Source organism: Cornus florida, unplaced genomic scaffold (genome assembly GCF_030987335.1).
Source record: "Cornus florida cultivar Cherokee Brave unplaced genomic scaffold, ASM3098733v1 CherokeeBrave_3.0.0_Hap2_Chr06, whole genome shotgun sequence".
In the NCBI taxonomy this organism is placed as follows: domain Eukaryota; kingdom Viridiplantae; phylum Streptophyta; class Magnoliopsida; order Cornales; family Cornaceae; genus Cornus; species Cornus florida.
Window position 1 is genome coordinate 106,297,957 of NW_026775576.1, and position 16,359 is coordinate 106,314,315.

The window sequence follows — 16,359 nt, forward strand, 5'->3', positions numbered from 1 at the left end:
ATGGACAGGCTCATAAGCTTAGAGCCATCAAACGTTGTCCCGATCAGGATCGAACAAGGAGACAAGTGTTATGGTGAGCTTACATTGCGTAACGTCATGTACACCATGCCGGTCGCCTTCCGGCTCCAACCCATGAACAAGGCGCGCTACACGGTCCGGCCACAATCCGGGATCATATCGCCCCTCAAGACTGTAACACTAGAGATCACTTATCACCTCCCTCCCAATGCAACCCTACCCGAGTCCTACCCTCACTGTGAAGACTCGTTCCTTCTCCACAGTGTCGTGGTCCCCGGAGCAGTGGTGAAGGACCCTTCATCCACGCTTGATTCAGTCCCTAGTGATTGGTTCACAACGAAGAAGAAGCAAGTGTTCATAGATAGTGGTATTAAGATCATGTTTGTTGGCTCACCCGTGTTGGCTCAGCTCGTCGCCAATGGCTACATGGATGAAATTAGGGAAGTGCTCGAGAAGAGTGAGCCGGCTTGGAGGGCAGCAGATTCAGTTGACAAGGATGGACAGACATTACTTCACTTGGCGATTGCACACGCTCGACCTGATCTTGTACAATTACTCCTCGAATTTGAGCCTGATGTGGAAGCTCAGAGCCAATCTGGCTCAAGCCCTCTCGAGGCAGCATCTGCCTCGGGAGAAGCATTAATCATTGAGCTCTTGCTGGCTCACCGAGCCAGCACAGAGCGCTCCGAGTCCTCCACTTGGGGGCCCCTCCATCTCGCAGCCGGAGCTGGTCACATGGAAGTTCTTAGGCTTCTACTACTCAAAGGGGCCAACGTTAACGCACTCACAAGAGATGGGAACACTGCATTACACCTTGCGGTGGAAGAGCGAAGAAGGGACTGTGCTCGGTTGTTGTTGGCTAGTGGTGCAAGGGCTGACATTCGCAACACCGGAGATGGTGACACACCACTACATATCGCTGCAGGCCTAGGTGATGACAACATGGTGAAACTCTTGCTGCAAAAGGGAGCCAACAAAGATATCCGAAACAGGCATGGGAAAGTAGCATACGATGTGGCAGCCGAGTATGGACACACTAGGCTTTTCGATGCACTTAGGCTCGGGGACAGCTTGTGTGTGGCGGCACGAAAAGGTGAGTTGAGGACAATTCACAGGCTTCTTGAGAATGGAGCAGCAATCAACGGTCGTGATCAACATGGATGGACAGCGCTGCACCGAGCCTCATTCAAGGGCCGGATTGACACTGTCCGGACTCTTATTGAGAAGGGTGTGGACCTAGATGCTAGAGATGAAGATGGTTACACTGCACTGCACTGTGCTGTAGAGTCTGGACATGTTGATGTAATTGAATTCTTGGTAAAGAAAGGAACTGATATAGAAGCTCGGACTAACAAGGGTGTGACTGCGATGCAGATAGCCGAGTCACTGCAATACTCGGGGATCACTAGGATACTTAGTCATAGTGGTGCTGCCAAAGAAGGAGTGTCGCAGGCTGTGGCGGCTGCTACACTACCATTTGGGAATGGATTCGAGACCGGGAAGCTTAAGAAGAAGGCTAATCATCGACCAAGATCACTTCGGACTAGTATTGATCGGTCCATGCCTCTGGCAGTGCTCTAGCTAACTAGAATGCATGAGCTATGAGTGTTTTGCTTCGTCACATTAGAAGCACTCAAACAATTCTTTCTTAGCTGAAATTTGTGGAAGAAGTTGTAGACTCGGATCATATGTTCATTAGTATTATCAAAGTCCATATTGTTATTGTAAAATTCTTAAAACCCAAAAAAAAAAAACATATGTAATTTTGACTTCATCTTTGTAAGATGATCTCCATGTCATTCTGCCAAAGGTGAAAATCCAGCAATTTGTACTTTGTAAGATACAACAATAAAGTTAATTGTATTTTGATCGTAATTCATATAGATCAGGGCCTTTTCTTATACACTCTTCAACCTCATACAAATAGTGAAGAGTCCAAGCTCATATAGAGATCAGGCCTGTTTGAGAGACTCGCGGAGGGGAACAATCATGCTTGTCAATATGGTTATTAACTTCAATTGTCCATCTTCCTCATGTGTGTGTGTCAATCTAGTAAATCACACTAAATAGATATCATATTCAAGGAATACGATTTATATTCAATGACAGGCAAAAAGTTTTGGAAAAATGAATACAGCAATTGGAAGAACAGAAAAAATGAAAAATTAAATATGAAATAAATCCAAACCATGTTTATGACAAAATCAACCAAATTTAATATTCAAATTAACATGTTAAATACTCTCAGTGTGATCAGAGATGATAACCTAGTGTGTGTGAATGGAAAATTGACATAATTAACTTTTGTCTAGGACATTGGATCAACACAATCCTTGTATAATCAGAAAATTCTCTAGGAGTACTCTGTACAATGATGCTAAAGCTGGCAATAACCATCATGGAAAGTGGGTAGTTAGACAATTGATGACGTTACGAGTTTTTTCTCATTAGATGAAGCCTTGGAGGTGCTTGGAAAGGATCCAAATCCAATGGATTTGTTGGGATTTATATGCCCTGGCATAGCAAATTCCTATCTGGATTGTATTGACATATGTTCCTGACATATCTGAAATATTTATGATTTATATAATTGGTGAATTCAATGTATTATGTTTCAATTCACTATGAAATTGATAGTGTCCAGTTAATTACAAAAAATATTTATATATATGTATGTGATGGCAATCAATGCATGATATATAAATAGTAATTATAAATTGTTCATAGTCGGTAATTATGGATGGACTCATAATTAATTAAGACTTGAACTGGATCCGCGTTAGGTTGAGATATATTGCGAGAGCCGTCGTATGCAATTACTCCCTATCACCGTCATGGCATTTGACTCTTAAGCATGAGAAAAGTATAGACTCTTTTATTAATTAATAATTACTTTGATTTGTTCGGCGGATTCTTCGGGATCTTTAGACCGACACTTTGGGTAGTTATGTAATTAATAGTTAGAGGGTTATATTTTCAATATTTGCATCATTGCTACTTGTATTTATTTTGTATTGATTATGGTTGATCACAAAGTAAATTCGAAGGCCTTCGTGTGTTTTTAGACAAAATGATTTATTATATATTTATTTATTTAAATTATTATTTTTGTCAAACAAATGTTTTATTGTGATCGAGCCAGAAATAATCAGAGGTACCAAAATAGATATATTAATTAAGTAGTCGGATTGATGGCTTTATTTATCCGATAACTAATTATGCATAGAGGGGTCAAAGTGCAATATTGACTTAGAGGTTATTTATTATTTAATTGGAGTTCAATTAATTTCTTTTAGTGGAGTAGAAATTAATTTATGAATTAATTGAATTGGGTCCATGGACCGGGCCAATTTTAATTCATTGCAGCCAATAAAATAATAGGCCCAATGGATTCTCACTCATAGCCCAACTTGATATTGGAATCATATTAGATTTGAGACATATGAATTAGAGATGGAGAAGGATTTATTGTTTCCTTTTCTTTATTTTTATGTTGCCTATAAATATACATGGTCTATGTATATTTTGTGGTGTGATTTTTAGTAGAAGGAAAAAAGGAATAAATATTTTCTCTCTCTAGAAAATTAGGGTTTATGTTCTCATCTAATGGAGGCTCCCACAAGCCTAGTTTTCCAAGGTCATTCAAGGAGGCTTATGAGTGATTCCTAAAGGCAAGACCATTACCAAGAAGATAGAGATCCATGGAAAAGATGTCTAGCAAGAGGGATCTACAATAAGTGAGAACATTCACTTTAGAGGAGAGATCTGAGGTTTACTCAAACCTTGATGTAAGTATTCAATCTTTTAGTTGAATAATACATCATATTTTATTTTATTTTTTGCATAAAACTTATCTCTATGTGATGAATCAAGATCTATGAATTTAAATCCCTCGAAAAGTTTTTAAAACTAGCACGTTTCCCAACAGGATTAACAATAGATTATGGTGAACATTAGAATCAAGTTGGGTGATGTTCTGTTTGTTGCAAACATGAAAAGAAAATCTGCTTCCTGTTTTGGTTTGCTTTTTGTTAAGAATCAGAACCCACCAAGTGATGGAAAGGGGGAGTAGGCAAAATGGGTTGTCAAGCAGTCTCAGGCTAAGGTCATATACATGGTACCTACATAGTAGGAGTCCAAGAAATGTTAATAAATGGAATAAAGAAGTCGTATCTACTCTAGTTGTGAAATAAGCAAGAGTAATAGGTTGATGCCTGAAAGCTAAAATTTGGTAGATGCCAAAAAGCTGATAGCTTGGTTTGACTTTTTTCATACTTGTGTGCCTAAAAACTAGATTTAGAATGATGCCTTCATGACATTAGAGTTTCTCATTGTATTCAACATCCAAAAATAAAAATAATCATCCTTTTCAATTTTGCTTAGCAACAAGCGGATTGCTTTAGTCTGCGGTTAGTGGGAAGAATTAGGAGCACATGATGTGACACGTTATATTTGTATAAAGTGGTTGCTGGGAGACTCAAATCTAAGGCTCAGCAAAACATGTGTAGTGATCAGTTTATTGATTGCTAACCCAAACTCAGTTCATACGTATCTTCATGACAACCCACCAACCCATTCGGACTCACCTAGATATCCAACCACCTGAATCAAGAATTGTGCAACCAGGTCATTTTCCAATTGACCAACCCATGCCACAGTCTAGCCTTCACCCACTTTAGTGACATGAACGTGTACATCCAACCTCGATTAGATGACTATAAAATAGAATATAAACCTTTGGATATTCACCGACTCAGCCCAACTCCAAATCCTATAGACTAGCCCCTCACCAACTCCTCCAACCAAGTATCATCATCAGATGATGATATAATAATAATGGGCCAAAATTATGATTTTTAAGTGTGCGCTTCCCACACGGATAAAACCAAAAAGGTGTTCCTTCGCCCTTAAAACATTCAAGTTGATATGTAGCCACAAAATACGAATTACCAACACTCGAATATCATGGAGCCTACCTATGACGCGCGAACGCACACAAAGTGCTCAAATAAATATTTTGGACTTATGATGAGGACATCCAGTTTCAATATTGTTGCCTGTCAAACATTTCTCAAAAAAAATAAGGGTAAAGTACAAAGAGACCCTCTGAGGTTTGAGGAAAGGACAGACAGATGAAAGTTGACTTGTTTTTGGACAAACACACCCCCTTGTGAAATTTGCCCTTCAAACAGAGCCTTAAATCAAGTGAAAAGTCCATTTTACCCTTCACTATTTTATTAATTTTAATTATAAAATATTTAAAACTTAAATGGCCAAAATACCCTTTTCATATATACTTTTATATACACACACACACACACACACCAACAACCAGTCACCACCGCCCCCAATCTCCACCAACCCCCAACCTCCATAATCACCACCCACTAAAGAAGACGCCAAAAAGGAGCTCTGCCACTGCCACCTCCTCGACCTCGTTGGAGCTCAGCCTCGGTTTGGGCGGCGAACTCGGCCTTGGACAAGCCGGGTTTGACCGGGATTGACAGAGACGTTCCCCACGCCGGCGTCTTTCATTCTTGACAGCGATAGAGAGTTGATGTTTGAGCCTGCAGGGAAGATTTAAGGATGAGATCGGTGTCGCCGCCACCACCACCCTCCTCCCCTCTCTCATACACATGCACACACACACACACATATATATCACCCCCTCATCTGTGCACATCACCATCCCCAATTCTCACCTTCGCACATAAAAGGGCTCTAATTGGACTCAAAACGGACGGCAGAAGCGATGGCCACTTCAGCCTCCTTGGCCTTGCAGGTGACGGTCGCCGGACTGTGCTTATCTGAACCTTGTCGTCATTGGAGCTTGGTCCTCGCCGGATTGTTTTTGCTCGTCGATCTCTTGTTGCTCAGTTTCTAAACTTCGCCACACTATTCAGTCCGTGGCCGCATCTTCATCGGAGCTTGGTCCTTACCGGCAATTTCAGGGTTTCGCCGATGCTTCTGGGTTTCGCCGCCACTGTCACAGTCATCGCTGCCACCCCCACTGTCGCAGTCATTGCCGATGCTTCTTCCTCTCTCTCCTCTTCACCTCATCTCTTCAACTATGGCCGCCCCTCTCTTCCCCCTCTCTCTGCACCCACCACCGCGGCCACAACCACCATCCATCTGATCTCCCTTCTCTCTCCTCTGGTGAACTGTATAATATACGCAGGCGGGTTCGGGTTCGGGTTTGGTTTCGGGTTTGGGTTTAATCAAAGGGTATTTAAGTCAATTAAAATGTTAATTTTATTTGAAAGGGTAATAAGGTCAATTTACCATCTTCAGGGTCTCTTTGTCCATTTTTCAAACTTGAAGGGGTGTCATTGTCCAAAAATATGCTAACTTTCATTTACTTGTCCTTTCCCCAAACCTCGGGGGGTGTCAATGTACTTTACCCAAAAAATAAAAAATAAAAAAGTTGTTATTATTGTCTTCTTGCTTTTCCAAAAAGTCGAAGTAAACCCATGTTCCCCACAGTATTGTTCCTACTCAATTTATCTTTTGGAGAGGAGTGATCGTACCATTTGTTCCAAAAAACAGGGTCATACTTTCATTTTTGGTCTATCCTAATATAATTGTCCACTTTCCTTTTTCAAACAATATATTTCACATATTTTTATACATATCCTTAGAATTTAAGATTTAAAACTTGAATATTTAAAAGAGCAAGTTAGTAACTTTTCAAGAAGACAAAGCATGTCTCACATGTCCACTAAAAATTTACTACTCCCCAAAAACGAGGGGGTAATAGTGCCAAAGTTATAGACATAGAGTAATACTATCATGACAGTTCGGATAAAGTCTACAATATTCCGAGAGTACCATACCCTCGAGACCTCTGAGCCGTTGAATCATCCATCAGGTGGGTCACATTACCAACGACTAGAACCTCAGGATATGATATCCCAAAGTATTGTAAACTCTCACTCTCTCACGAGCTTTCCTTACATACACATATATACATATAATATGTAAACCATTTCATCTGTAAATTATTACATGGCCCTAGACTACGTGGTTTCGGCCAATTACAACATGACGGGCAAATAAAAATTTGAATAAAGTTGACACATTTGCTTACGTATCAAATTGTGATTGGCTGAAACCATGTACTCCATGACCACTCCGCCGTTAGCCTATCTCCCTCATCCCTCTTTCATTTTCTCTCTAAACTGCCATTAATTTCTAATCAATCTCAAACCTATTCTCCTCGGATCTTCCCATTTATAATACAATCAAAATATTTTAGGGTTCCAAGACACATAAACAATCTGATAAAAGAAAAAACAAGCAGCGACTGATCAAGAGATTAATTGTAAACAAGCCCTATAATACACATATATATGACATTTTTAATCTAATGGATTGGTACTATTAGCAATACCTGATCAAGCTTGGAATTTAATCGTTTGTTACAGGATTGGTTCTGCATACCATCTGTCTGTCTTTGTCCTCCATTTTCATAGCCTTTTGGCAGCTGTATACATTGCGGATGCTTTGGCACATTCATTGCGGATGTTTGTGTGTCATGGGTTTTGGCACAATGTTTCTTCAGCCATTGGTGTTCTGTTATGAGCAATGTCGTTCGATTGGTTTGTGATGGAGGTATGTAGTACTTTGATTGGAGGGTTGAAGAGGAAGAGGAAGGCGGTCGTTTTGCAGAAACGATGGTGGTGGTGGCGGTGGGAAGAGTAAGTGAAGATATATGTTCGGTCTTTTTAATGGTGATACTTTTGTCTTTTTCATATTGTAGCATTTTTGTCTTTAAAATAATTCTTCTATTAAAGAAATAGTTAAGGGTCATGAATATAACTCATTTATTTGGTGTTTATATCTTAAAATGTTGAATACTTCCTCCCAATTACTATTCGTGATATTTTTAGAAACCCCAAGATAAAAATAAAAATAAATAAATAAATAAAAGATTTTGAAAACAATAATTAGTTCAAACTAGAGTAGTCAATTTATTAGATTTTGATCTCAATCTGAATTCCATCTAATTATTTGAATATGGATTAAATACAAATTTTGATAATTTGATAACAATTTAAATTTGATAATTCATTAACTTAGCAAATTATATAATTTGAATTAAAGATAATCAGATTCGATAATGATCTATCTAATTAAAATTATATAAATATATTATTAAATTACAATATACTGTGTACGTATGTATGTTATATATAATAATTATTTATTATTAAATTTAAATATATTGATTATCTACCATTATATTTATCTGTGTCTTTATATGATGCATCATACTAGACGCGTCAATAAGTTCAAATTTTAATCTAAACCCGATCCAAATAGTACTATAACCTAATTCAAACCCTTTTGACAATGTAGATGCCTCGCAGTCCAGTTTGATAAGAGTCTCTCGTGAATGTTAGAGTGCCCAGACTCGAACCTCTACACCAACTAACATAATCTAACAACATCTAACACTTCTTACTAAAAAATAAAAAAAAACCTAGACAATAAAACTCTCAAAATATTTAGGGTAAATTACACGAAGCTCTTCTATAATTTGAAAAATTACTCAAACCTCCCATAAAAATTAAACTATCATGATCTTCCCCTGTTACGGTCAATGATGATGATAATTTTTGCTTATGTCATGTACTGAATAAATTAAAATTCAAATATTACCCTTTGTCCATCTCATATCTCACACATGCAAATGGTACTTCAGTCATTTACTATAATAACTTTAGGGCATTTCAATAAATTAGACAAATATGTTAGTGCATTTGATAGTCCGTCACTAGGAAGGAATGTTCGTGTATGTTAATTTTATTTTTAGGGGAGGTCTGAGTAATTTCTCAAACCACAAGGAAACCATTGTAATTGTGGCAAATTATAAAGGAGGTCCGTGTAATTTATCCAAATATTTACATCGTGTTACATGTAAGTAATGGTTGTCACAGTGTGTGCAGAACCATAATACTTTGTAATATATTAATACATTCTCGTAGGTCCATTTTCTCAATCCGACTGTCTATATTTAATAGGTGCACCAAGTGTTAATAGTCTTGATCTATTTGACACTTGGTAGACTAATTCAATTAAAACATTTTGGTCATGATTTTTTGTAATATATAATACACCATTGCGGAGATATTATTTCTTGATCCATTTGACACTTGGTGACTAATTCAATGCAAGTCCTCCGATTATGACACTTTGTAATATAATACACTCTTGTAGGGCTACTTTCTCAATCCGATGGTTTGTATTTAACTTGTTCACCAAGTGTCAATAGTTCAAGAGCAACTAATAATTTTTCCACTCTTATGAGGCTATTTTATCAATTAAAGAGTTTATACTTAACCGGTCCACTAAGTGTCAATAACACATTGCCATGCAATAATTTCTTCACACAAAGAGATAGACACTCTTGAATCTTTTTATTTATATATGTGTGTGTGTGAGAGAAATACGACCGATATGAGAACATAAAAATGACATTCTATTTTTATTCAACTATAAAACTTAAGAGATGAAATATTTACTTTTAATATATATATATATATATATATATATATATATATATATATATATTTACTTTTAAAAAGTCGAGTGTAATTAATTTTTTAGATTATTATGTTATTTTTTATTTAAAGAAAAAATAAAGTAAGTGAAGATGGGGAAAGGTGTATCTATATATATATATATATATATGTGGAGGTCTATAAGACTATATCTATGTGTATACATATGTATTGGGTCCCATCTTACCGACTCACCCAACCAACCAGTTGCTGACTAGTGGTCTTTTGGACACTAAAGAAAAGGGTATTTTAGGAAGTTCGAAAAATAGATACTTCCCCAACAAAATATGGGATTTTGCCAATCATATTGTCAGACAGTGGCTGATTACTCGTTGCCCACCAACTCAAGCCCACCAACTCTCATGGTAACTTCTCAGTAATTGTTCACCTGTGAAAGTTACCACATGGCCCTGGAGTTAGGTCCAAGCGTTTGTGAAGCGCGTGATTTTAATCTTGAGTATTTTTTTATTTTTTTATTTTTTTTTGGAACAGTGGATCTCGACTCTCGAGTGAATAAGGAAGGAATTAGTCCATTTACATTTTAGGCACTTTCATTTCAACACCACCAAAATATTGTACAAATATCATCATTTATGCGGTTGGTGGACTCACATCCGGTCCTGCACAAGAAATGACCCAAAATATTCAATCCATCAAAACCCAATGCTTTTATTATACAAAGACCATATAAAAAAATTAAGGCTACGGTTTGGTTAAATGAAGAAGGAAAAAAATTCATAAGATTAGTTGATTAATAAAGAAAATTATAGTATAAGTAGTGTTTGGTTAATTAATAAAGAAAAATATAACGATCATGTTTGAAGAAGAAAAAAAAAGAAGAGAAATTTACATAAAAGTGGTAGTAGATAAAGTATATTACCAACTCATGAACGTAGTTTGTATATTTGCTATATTATGAATCAAAAGTGAAGGTCTTTTATTTGAACCCTTTTTATAAGATAAATTATGTATTTACCCCTAAAGTTTATTTTATGCACAATTTAACTAAAGAAAAACTTATTGAAATTCTAGAATTCCTTCAAACAACACTTAGAAACTGTTACACTTCTCTACAATCCGATAATACAACACCTAGCCTTCAACGAAGAATAGAAGAATTTAGATCTAGAATTATTCTAATACAGAATATTCTAGAAGCTAAACGACAAAGATTTTAGTTACGTTTATGAGTAGAATAGAATTTAATAACTTAGATAACTCTATAAAACGACTAGGAGAAAATCTAGATTATATTAAAACCCAAATAGACCAGAATTCTAGTCCAAATAATCTAGACAACAAAAAAATATTAGTCGCTATTAAAGACATAAACAGTGACATTAAAAATATTATAGAAAATCAAAAAATAACTATAGAATATTTAAAATCTTTAAAAACAGATATTCAAAGACTATTACAATAGTTTTATGAGCATTAATAATCCTGATTATCTAACAGTTTTAGTCGAACTTTATAAAATTGACAAAGATCTTGTTGGATTTACAAGTTTTAAGACGGACGTACAATCAATTAATATAAATATTAGACAAAACAACTTTTTATTCCAGTTATTACTCTAGTTATCTGAAAAAGTTAACAAATTTGAAGAAAAATTAGATGTAACACAAGAAACTATTCCCAGAGAATCTTCTAAAAAATTATCCGAACTATCCGATAAAATAAAAGATTTAAAGTTATCAACTAATGTAATACCCTTAATTTTAAAAGGACAGTTCTGGAATTTAATTATTGTATTTAATTGCATTTTATTTTATCATGTGTCATTTTATTGGATTATTTGTTTGATAATTGATTATCTGCTTGTTTGTCCTTTTATTTGAATTAATTGTTTTCTTTTATTAATATTATTGTTTTTGTTATTGGATTATTTTGAATTGGGTTAAGTTAAATGTTAATTTATTTTAGATTAGGATTATATTTCTGTGGAAGTTATTTAAACGTTAAATTATATAATTAAGTTGATTTACGTATATGTCAGTTAGGGTTGGAGTTACTGTAGCCGACCTAGGTTGTATTAAGTCGCCGTGTATTGTAATTTGGACAACTGCATGGGCCAACTAAGGGTTTGCATTAGGGCTCTAGCTATATACGGATTAGGGTTGAAGAATTAAGCCTATAAATATATTTCTTCATGTGGGTTTAGGGTTTAGCAAACAAACATCACACAACCTGCATTCACGTATCAGGTTTTCAGAGGGGGAAAAACAGAGAGTTGTAGAGAGTTTCAGAGAAAACCTTTGGGGATTGAAGGAAGAATTCAAAGAGAAGGTTGGGGATTGAATTAGGAGCAGCAGAGGGAGTTAAGACAAACATCGTTGCCGGAGTTGACAGAGGTCTGCAGTTCCACAGTCTGAAACTGAAAGCAAGTTCTGTTTCCACTCTATCTCTTTAATCTGTGTTCTGTACAGGTTTAGAAAGACTCTAAGGATTAAATCAAGATTAAAAACAGGTTAATGATTAAATTTATCTTGTATGCATGTTCAAACGGAAATAAATCTCGTGAATCAAACTGTGCAAATTTTTAAAGAACTGTGAACTGATGCATGCTGTGTCTTGGGTTCAAGCTTGGTTAATTGGGATTATTGATGCATGTTGGGGGGTTTCTCATATAATCTAGGATAGTGTATAAACACTGGAACAAGGTTTTAAAATACTAAATAGGTTTTGAACTTAGCCGGAGGCGAGGAAGACAACCAGAGAAGGAATTACGGCTCTCAAAGGAGGAGAGCCGGCTCACCAAAGGAGGGAGCCGGCTCTAGGGGTGTGAGAGCCGGCTCCACAAGGGATTGGAGCCGGCTCCACAAGGATAGAGCCGGCTCCAATAAGGGAGGAGCCGGCTCCACCAAGAAGGGAGGCGGCTCCAATATTCTGGAGGCGGCTCCAGCTTCTTTTCTTGCTTCTGCGTGATTTTGGGTTGTTTCTGGACCTATGGAAGATGACTGGGTTGTTTCAGTGGATAAAATTGGGTTGTATAATAGTTCCAGGGATGTAAAAATGGTTGGAAGTATTGTTAATGGTATTGTGTTGAACCTTGAAGCAACCTAAGGTTAAACGAAGAAACTGCATATGTGAAATTGTCTTTGAAATCTTTGTAAACTGTTTACTGCTTTGAGCAAAGTTTTGGGTTCTTTTGCATGTTTAAATTTATCAAGCATGTTCAAATATGTTATAAGCATATGTTTATCTATCTAGAAGATTAAGTATACTTAAATGGAATTAATGAATGTTTTAAATTTATCAACTATTGCATCAGATATGGTTGTGCAGGAGGAGTGGTAGGTTTTAGTCTTACTTAATAAAATGGGACTGGAAAGGGATTTCTAAACCTTATGTAGGATGATTAATGTGTTGTACACATGTTAAACTGTTTATATGCAAATCTTGAAGTATGGTGGATTGGTATTTATTACTGTTCCGTCAACTATATTAACTGGAGGAACTACATGTACAGTCTTTTCATATATATATAAAGCACTGTAATGTGATATTTAAATGGTATATTGGATGCATAAATTGGTTGTAAATATGTTAAACTATATTTACGTTTCTTTTGGAAATTAGTTGATACATGTTTATGCTGTGTTATTAACTATGGAACTGGAGGATTATATGCACCGGTATGGGACGGTGGCATACTAGGTATGGATTAGTACAAACACTAAGTCCTACCTAATTTGGAAGGAGTTGGATTAACCATACAAAGGTTAAATCCTACTTAAATGGACGTATATGAACCGGTATGGGACGGTGTCATATTGGGAATGGATTAGCTCAAAACACTAAGTCCTACCCAAATTGGATTAAGGTATGGATTAATCATAAAGGTTAAGTCCATCACCTACTTATGTCATGTCAATCAAATAAATTAAATGACCTACCATGGTTTCAGGATGGATTTGTTATACATATCTCAGACCACTATACAGATCGATGATATTTTGTATTAGGAGTACGGACTTTATATATTTATTATATGGGCCATGGTATGAGCTTGAGTCTCAGGACCATGGTTAGGGTGCGTATATTGCCTAGGATGGATAGCTGGACAGAGGTGTTGTTCCCTAGTAGGTCCAGATACACATGACCACAGTATGTGCTATTTGCATGGTATCTCTATTCAGGCTGAGACAGACCTTTTTGGACTAGTGAGCGTCCTATAGTGTGTACTTATACATATATTGGACTACTCTAGATATTGTTGAGTCTTTCTAAGATGTATCTGCGTATCGGATTACTGTTTGGATTGTAGTAGATCAGGACTTGCATGTGGGCCTGACCCACCCTTATATTTTTCAGGTACTCGTCAGTTCCAGGGTTAGAGTTTGTTCGTGCAGAGCAGATACAGACTTCTATTCTACCGACAACGTAGGACTTCTTTCCAGATATTAGATTTGGATTTTATATTCAGCTTTACTTCCATGCATTTTGGGGTTTTATTAGGGGTCCACTAGAGATGGATTCCCGAGTTGTAAACTTATGGAGTTTGGATTGTCAAGATTTAAATATTTATATTTGAGGATTTATTTTAGTTTCTTTCCGCTCAATATATTATTTCTTTAATCATTTTGTATTCCGTGTTCGATTTAAAATACTTTAATTGTTTGATATCCCTCGGACTCGGGTCGGACTTGATCAACCCGTGTCTCGGATCCGAGGGGTATCACAACTAATCCCTTCTCGACTAAAATCACTAAACGTGTAAATATTTTACAACCACATATAGAATGGCCATTGTCCTTAGAAAAGCCAAAGAAATGAAAACTTATTAATTAATACCTTTTTCATGGGAAAAACAATTAATCAATATAATTTAAAGTTCAAAGCTCAATTCAGTGAAATAGTTAAACCTTTTAGTAGCAAATATGTCCAAATGATAGAAGCTAGAAAAGTAAGCAGTATAACCCACAAAGGAACAGAATGGGAATTACTAAATCTTACTAAAACAACCAAAAAGATTACAGAAAATAATATGATATATGTAAAACATAGTGGAGAAGCAAGTATAAGGTTTAGTAATTATAAAAGACAAGATAATTTAAAAGATGATATCGAAGAAGAATTCTTAACTACTTTAGTAGAAATAGAATCTCCCGAAGAAATAAATGTCCTTTATGATAGATTAGAAGATGAAATACTAGATAAAATAATGTACGATTTTGACAATTTAGAAGTCGAAGACTTCTAAAACAAGTATCCAAAACCTAAATACAAACTTATAGAAAGTATTTACCTAGGAAAAGGAAATAGCAATGATATTAAAAGAAATATTTTAAGCGTAGGATTTGAATCATTTTATACAACATATGAGTTAAACGCGTTAAAAGAGGAATTAAATGTAGTAGAATATAGAGAAGGAAAAGAACTAGAAGGATCAACTTCTCAGTCAGTTGATCAAGAAATGTCTAACATCATAGGCAGTACTAATATCATAAACGACGACTATACCACTGGACAACGGTTAAATCCAACATAAAAAACCTATATAGAAAAGAGAAATATACCAGACATGTACACATGGACACAAAATCGTAGACGTTACGATAGTATACCGGCACAGCAAGCAGGAACAATATTAGACATATTATGACACGACCCCCAAGATTGGGCAAAAGTAATTGAAAATTGGGAGCAAGACTGTATTAGGCTATCTATTATAACAAATTTTGATAATAAAACTCAAGCCCTAACTTATTGTGAAACTTTATTAAGGGGAACAATTCATGATTGGTGGCAATCTTACAAAGTAACTTATCCTAATGATTATGCCCTCTTACGAGATAATTTTACAATTCAAGGTTTTACCAGCCTAATAAAAAAGGTTTTAGTTGGCGAAAATAGATTATTAGACGAAACCCAAATAAAGCAAACAGAAGCTCTACGTAATTTAGAATTACTACAGATTTGTGATTTTAGATATATAAGAGATTACACTAATAAGTTTTTCGAATATTACGCAGCTACAGACAAAATAAATGATATGACATTAATCAATAGGTATCTTCAGAAACTACCCGGAAGCATAGGAACTAGGATATGGGAAAAATGGTTAGAAAATCCAAAAAGAGATAGGTTAACCATAGAAGATAAAGTAAATCATATTTATAATATGTTAAAAGTAAAATGTAGACAACGTAAGGAATCTAAACAAATTAAAAAATAATTTTATTATACGTGTAAGCAAATAGACTTTCCACCACAGTATAGTTGTATGTCTCAGAAAAATTATAATTATAAACGTAATAAACCTAAAAAATATAATCTACGCAAAAGCAAGACCTACATGAATTATCGTAATAAAAAACCTTATTTCAAAAATGTAATACCCCTAGTTTTCAAAAGGATACAATGGGAATTTAAATTTGATTTTATTGCATTTTTATTTCATTATGTGATTTATGTGCTCATTTGCGTAATTGTTTAATTGTTTCTTTATTTTAAATTAATTGTGTATTTGTTCTTGATTCTAAATTACTTGTTTATTTGTTTTAAAGTAATTGTTTAATTTTAATAGTGTATTTGTTTTAAAGTAATTGTTTAATTTTAATTATTTAGTTATCTAAATTAATTATTTTATTTGGTCTTGTATATGATATAGGATTAGGGTTTTATTTTTTATATAGTATGGACGCAGACTTATATTAGGTTTTAAATTAAACCCGATAAATATAGAGTTACGTAGATTAGGGTTTGGGACGTCTATATATATTTTTCTTTTAAGTCTGCTAGGGTTGGGAACAATCCCACTCACGTAATATTT

The 16,359-nt window shown here is 35.4% G+C and overlaps 1 protein-coding gene across 1 annotated transcript; it reads left to right on the top strand.

Moving 5' to 3' along the window:
- On the top strand, positions 1–1,746 carry LOC132315108 (protein VAPYRIN-like). The gene has a single exon (XM_059813866.1). The coding sequence runs from the start codon at positions 1–3 to the stop codon at positions 1,597–1,599; it is 1,599 nt and encodes a 532-aa protein (XP_059669849.1). The 3' UTR covers positions 1,600–1,746.
- The last annotated feature ends 14,613 nt before the right edge of the window (positions 1,747–16,359 follow it).